The sequence below is a fragment of the Hakea prostrata genome, chromosome 1 (genome assembly GCF_041222555.1).
Source record: "Hakea prostrata isolate BN-2017 chromosome 1, UWA_Hpros_2, whole genome shotgun sequence".
NCBI classification, from domain to species: Eukaryota; Viridiplantae; Streptophyta; class Magnoliopsida; order Proteales; family Proteaceae; genus Hakea; species Hakea prostrata.
In genome coordinates this window covers 68,615,990-68,621,929 of record NC_142600.1, presented here as the reverse complement: position 1 = coordinate 68,621,929, position 5,940 = coordinate 68,615,990, and the positions used below count along the sequence as shown (strand labels likewise).

Sequence of the window (5,940 nt, the reverse complement as noted above, 5' to 3'; positions counted from 1 at the left end):
TATCGGGCATGTGAAGCTCTGATACGTTTAACAAAGCACTGTAATTTAATGCACCAAGTGAGGGTTTTTGGGTATTGGTATTATGGTGTAACTGGTCCAATGGGCCATGCGAAGCCCACCAAGAGCGAAGTGTAACTTTTGGCGGGAGGGAGGCTGTCCAATTACGTCACCACGAAAAAAAATTTATTTTTTAAAGTCTGGTTTTGCAGTGTTGGGTCTTTCTGTGGTTGTGCAGAAAGCTAGAAGGTCCGTGTGCCGTTAAATCTTTTGACGTTCACCGTTTGGGATTTTTCTGTAGGAGAAGAGAAGAGAAGAAGCGTCTGTAACACTCTGTGTGTGTTTGATCAAAGAAACCCGCAGAGACCGGGGGAGAAGGAGAAGTCTAAGTTCAGAAAGAAAAGTCTCTGTCAGTGGCGGGTGGCGGTGGACGTTGCCACCACGCAGGCATCTCTCTCTTCTCATTTTCTACCTCCCTTCTTTCCCGCCCAAAAACTTTTCCTGCAATTCAGCTTTCTCTCTCTTTCTCTCTCACATCATCATCAACACCTGAGATAAGGAGAGAGAGTTAATGGACAATTAGGGTTAGTTCGTGATGTAATATCTGTCTTTAGCATTTATAGTCTGTCTTATTTAAACCTTCCTGTTCTCTACTCTCCCATTCCTCAGTCCTTTCTTATTTATTTAGGGTTTCGTTATTCATTCATTCTTCTTCTTCTCTCTTTCATCTTCCTCTAAAGCCTCGGGATCTGATCCTTATACTTCAGAGTTCAGACACAGTAATAGAACTATAGAAGAGAACTACCTCAGATCCGACAGACAGTGAGAAGACAGGAACAGTTTTTCTTTTTTTTTTTTTCGTTTCTGTTTTTGTTTTTTTGTCTTAAAGTACAAACTGTCTTTTTGGAGTGCAGGGTTCAACTCCCGAGGATTTTAGCTGTTCCCCCTTCTGTTCTTCTTCTCCTGCTTCTTCTTTTTTGCTTTTCTTTGTTGGGTTGTCTGGTTTAGTGGTTTCCCACTACTGTTGCTGTAAAGTTTAAAGTTGGTAGTGTGAAGTTGTGAGCGTTTTCGTCAGAACTTTTCTTGTTTCTATAGAATCTCCATCGATTCGCTGATTGGAGGAACCTTATAAGTCGACCCAGATCCAAGAAAGACCTTCAAAGTTCCAAGCAAAGCAGTTTTTCTTCAGTTGATCTGTAAGCCCCTCTCTCTCTCTCTTTCTTTCTTATGGGTTTCATTTCACGTAAACTTTTCCCTTCAATCTCTTCCCCCAACCCCAAAGCTTGTTTGTTTAGGTTTGTTCTTCTTTCCATGTAATTAGAACTTCCATGGATGGAAATGTTGTCCTCCTTTGTTTAATCTTCCAGGTTTTCTTGCTTGATGACTATGAATCTGATTGTGTATGTTTTCTTCATGAATGATAATGTGATTCATTTCTTTCTCCTTCTCTGGCCTCTCACCTTCCTTCTTTGAAAAGAAGGGAGTGGGAGGGTTGTCAATAATCAGATACAGCTAAAAAATCCTATCAGAAAATCTTTAAATCATTCCTTCTATCTAGCAGTAGAAATCACGGAGAGGATACCTAGTGGAACCATCTTCTTTTGTTTCCTTAGTAGAAAATTTTCATGATTGCTCTGGTACTATTGCATTTATCACAAACCTTCATAAATACTAAAATCTTCAAGTTTTATTAAATTGAGAATGGACAAAATGCCATAATGTCCTTGTTAATTCCATTATTACTCATCATTTCTGATCGTAATAAAAATTTACAGCATAATTAGATTGCGCTCCATTATCAAGTAGTTACTTAGTTTTCATTTATTCCATGTTAAGTATCAATTTCAGTTCCAAAATTATCGGAAGAAATGCTTCTCTGTAGGATGGTTGACATTTTTTTCTATTAGGATTTGTCTTCATTACTTGCTTTGTCCTATTATTGAGATATAAGCACAGATAGATCCTTTGACAGCTAGAACATCATTTATGAAGATTACCCTTTTTCTGGGCGATTGAAATTGGTTTGATCGTTCACTATTCTGGGTGATTCTTTAGAGTTGTACAAAACAAATTGCCTCTGTCTGTCTATGTCAAATTTTCTTTCTGGTTTACTTACTGGCTTTTAATATGTGATCCTGTTAACAAATATGTTTGACAATAGCAGCTCCAGTGATAACTGAATTATTATAAGGCTGATCGTCCCTCTGCTAATCATTCATTAGCTTTATCTCAGAAGGAACTAGAAATAACTATTTCTTCTTCTTCTTTTTTTCCCTGAGTAAATGTAACTCAAATTTCTAACAATAGTAATTGATACTGGTTTCGTTTTTTTTTTTTGAATTACATGGAAATAAACCAAAATTAAGGATTTTTAGATAACCATGATACCTTCACACCAGTTCCAGTTTACATGCATGGTCAGTGCACAGTTCATATTTTCACCACTAAAATGCTTAAAATCTTGACTTTTCTATTGAGATAATCATGATACTTCAACTCCAATTTTAGGCTTCAAGATAATGTTTGAACGATGTGTAATGAACATCTTGCTCATGAGTAATAGACTAAGATAAATAAATAAAGAATAAACTATAACTATATCTCTAGCAGTGTTTTTCTTTTCAATATTATTTCAATAGTAGAGGTTGAATGGTTGCTAAGAGTCTTCCAATAGCACAGTTGATTGTTAAATGTCATTTTTGTAGCTTGGAGATCGAGATAATTTTTTATTCATGTGCAATCTTTAATCTGTATTGCTATGTGAATTGCAGGTTTGATAACTTGGTTGGAGAATATGAATACTTTTTCGCATGTTCCCCCAGGTTTCCGATTCCATCCAACAGACGAAGAGCTAGTGGATTACTACCTTAGGAAAAAAATTGCTTCAAGAAGGATTGACCTAGATGTCATCAAAGACATTGATCTCTATAAGATAGAGCCATGGGATCTTCAAGGTAGTATTAATTTTGCTAATTGTTTATACAAGCTTGAATTTCCCTTGATAGGAACAGGATTTTTTTTTCCTTTGTTTCTTTTCTAAAATCTTTGAATAAATGATCACATCTTGTTTTGTTTTATTGGACAGAAAAATGTAAGATAGGAACTGAAGAGCAGAATGAGTGGTACTTTTTTAGCCATAAAGATAAGAAGTATCCAACTGGAACTCGCACTAATAGAGCAACCACAGCAGGTTTTTGGAAAGCAACTGGAAGAGACAAGGCTATTTACTCTAAGCATAATCTGATTGGGATGCGAAAGACACTAGTATTTTATAAAGGCCGAGCACCAAATGGACAAAAATCAGATTGGATTATGCATGAGTATCGACTGGAAACAAATGAAAATGGAACACCTCAGGCAAGTATATATGTTGTTTGTTCTTGTTTTGGGCTAATTGATTACTCCACTGCACAGTAACCTATCACAAAGGGGTTCCTTTTTTACTTTGGATCTTGCTCTAACACCTCTTTAGTGATGAATTTTTAGCTTCCAGGTAAATAATAGTGAAAATCATAATGTTGATACCACTACATACTGGATACTAATAAGATTCAGATAAAGGGAATCATCTTTTCTTTCTTTCTTCTTTTTTTTTTTTCCTCCTCTGAATGAGAGTAAATGTTCTTATGCTTGAGACTTAAAGAAATGCAGTCCCTCTTAAGTATAGGGCTTTCTGTAACTTACAAAAGCTCTGCATTAATGTCAACACAGATTACAAAATGATATCTTTTCCAATGTTAAGCCCTTAGTTTCCTTTCCTTAGACAGTCCATACCCTACCAATTCATATTCCAACAATCTTTTTGCAGCCACCATCAGATTTGTTTTTTGCCAACCAATTGAATAAACCATAATAAGTCGATCACTTTCAGTTTTATCCTTCTTATTTTTCTGGTTATTTGATTCTGAAGTCAAAATCAATATGTATGAGATTCTCCCCATGAATTTTGTCAAAGTGAATTTATGGTTTTATTATTTCCCTATTTTCACTGCCATTTTCTCTGATTGAAATGTAAATCAGAATTGTTTCTTTGGAATATCGCTCTCTTAGCCTTTGCATAGATTGTAATTTATTTTCTGTTCCTTCCTGAAAAATTTGATTTGCCAATAAAGGGGGGGGGGGGGGATTTTGAAAATTTGTGAGGAAATTGTGCCTGTGGTGGCAGATTTTTGTGCATGTGTTTAATGGTGTATATGTTTTTTCTTTCTGCCTTAACTATTTCCTTTGTTATTAGATACTCATGTTAATCTCCAATAAAGCTTTTTCTGACTACCGGAAGAAGAACTAAAATTATTCACAATGAGAAGTAGTAAAGGAATTTCATTTTTTGTTTCTTTCCCTCTTTCCAGGAAGAGGGTTGGGTGGTCTGTAGGGTCTTCAAGAAGAGAATAACAACTGTGAGGAGGGTGAGTGAACATGATTCTCCTTGTTGGTATGATGATCAAGTCTCATTCATGACAGAATTTGATTCACCAAAGAGGATTGTGCAGCCTGATATGGCATACCACCACCCATACTCCTGCAAGCAAGAGCTAGAGTTGCAGTATCACAGGCCAAATGACCCCTTCCTCCAGCTTCCTCAATTAGAAAGCCCAAAACTTCCACAGTCAGCAGCTAGTGCTAGTTGCAGTTCTGTAGCAGCATATGGTCTTGATGTTAACCATGGAAGCACCTTGCAGTCTTCACCATTCCTGCAGGAAGAGCAGATGCAGCAAAGTCATCATCATCACAATATGAACTCAGTTTATCATGAGCAAGCTGTTGATCAAGTCACTGACTGGCGAGTTCTCGACAAATTTGTTGCCTCTCAACTTAGCCAAGAAGATGTTTCCAAAGAAAACAACTACTCAAACGGGACCGACACAGTCCTTAATGTCTCAGATCACATGAACATGCTCGTGCGACAATCCAATAAGCAAGAAGTGGCATCAGACTATGCATCTACATCAACCTCAAGCTGCCAGATTGATCTGTGGAAGTGATATCTACTACAGTTATCTATGCAACAATATATATACTGATCTTAGGAATTGTAGTTGAAAAAGAAAAAACCCATGATTTAGATTCCTGTACATAATAAAACTACTAAATGGTAAAACTTAGTCTGTCAAGCTTCTGCCCACCATTTGTATTATTGATTACTATGACCCTACTGTGTCAGTCCAGAGCTTCCTACTCAGGTGAGTATTGAATTGTTTTGCCTTCTTCTGTAGAACTCCTGTGTATGTAATGGACTTTATTATGTTGTCCATGTTCTAGCAGCTATATGAGCTGTGGGATCGGCTGGTGCTCGATTCATAGATGTCTTTCTATGTTGTACCTAAAATGTTAGTGTTAGAATAATAATATTTTGTTTTTGGTTGTAGTATTCTCTAAGCATGGATCTACTGTTTCTTGGCTTCTATCAATTCCATAGCAGCATAAACATAACGAATCCAAATCTTTAAGTGCTGAAAACTCTTGAGTCTCCAAGATGATAAGGAACCATGGAGATGGCCTTACCTTAAAGATCACCCAAGAGAAAGAAAGAGAGATCTACATCATCATGATGATAACTACCTATTACCAAACAAAAAGAGAGTTTATCAATGATAGTGAATGGTGAGCTAGGGTGTGCGGCACGTGAACCAAAGACAATCAATTAAGTAACTAATGGTTTACTAACAACCTAGTATCCTTGAATTGTAAAGCTTGAACTGATCAAACTGTTTGATGGAATAACCGACACCCACCTCATATATACGCATCATTAGAAGAAAGAGGAAGCTTTGCTTTGATATCATATTAGATTTCAACCCAAATGCTCGAAGTTTAGATGAAGGTACTAACGGATATATAAAGATACATCCAAGCTCCTGAAAAATGGATTTGAAATGACAATACCTAACAAGGTTTGACTGTAGGCCATAAAAATCTGAAGGGTTATATAGCTGTCACTTTAAG

At 36.6% G+C, this 5,940-nt stretch overlaps 1 protein-coding gene across 1 annotated transcript; it reads left to right on the top strand.

Moving 5' to 3' along the window:
- The first annotated feature begins 292 nt into the window (after positions 1-292).
- LOC149029576 (NAC domain-containing protein 7-like) lies at positions 293-5,307 on the top strand. Its single transcript, XM_089141957.1, has 4 exons — positions 293-1,193; positions 2,769-2,951; positions 3,083-3,354; positions 4,347-5,307. Exons 2-4 carry the CDS (start codon positions 2,792-2,794, stop codon positions 4,977-4,979), a joined length of 1,065 nt encoding a protein of 354 aa, XP_088998083.1. The 5' UTR covers positions 293-1,193; positions 2,769-2,791; the 3' UTR covers positions 4,980-5,307.
- The last annotated feature ends 633 nt before the right edge of the window (positions 5,308-5,940 follow it).

Bases quoted from the DNA above. Each gene is read 5' to 3' on its own strand.
- LOC149029576 (XM_089141957.1), top strand. From the start codon at position 2,792: ATGAATACTTTTTCGCATGTTCCCCCAGGTTTCCGATTCCATCCAACA. The intron at 2,952-3,082 runs GTAGTATTAATT...TTTATTGGACAG, and splicing joins AGAGCCATGGGATCTTCAAG to AAAAATGTAAGATAGGAACT. The intron at 3,355-4,346 runs GCAAGTATATAT...CCCTCTTTCCAG, and splicing joins ATGAAAATGGAACACCTCAG to GAAGAGGGTTGGGTGGTCTG.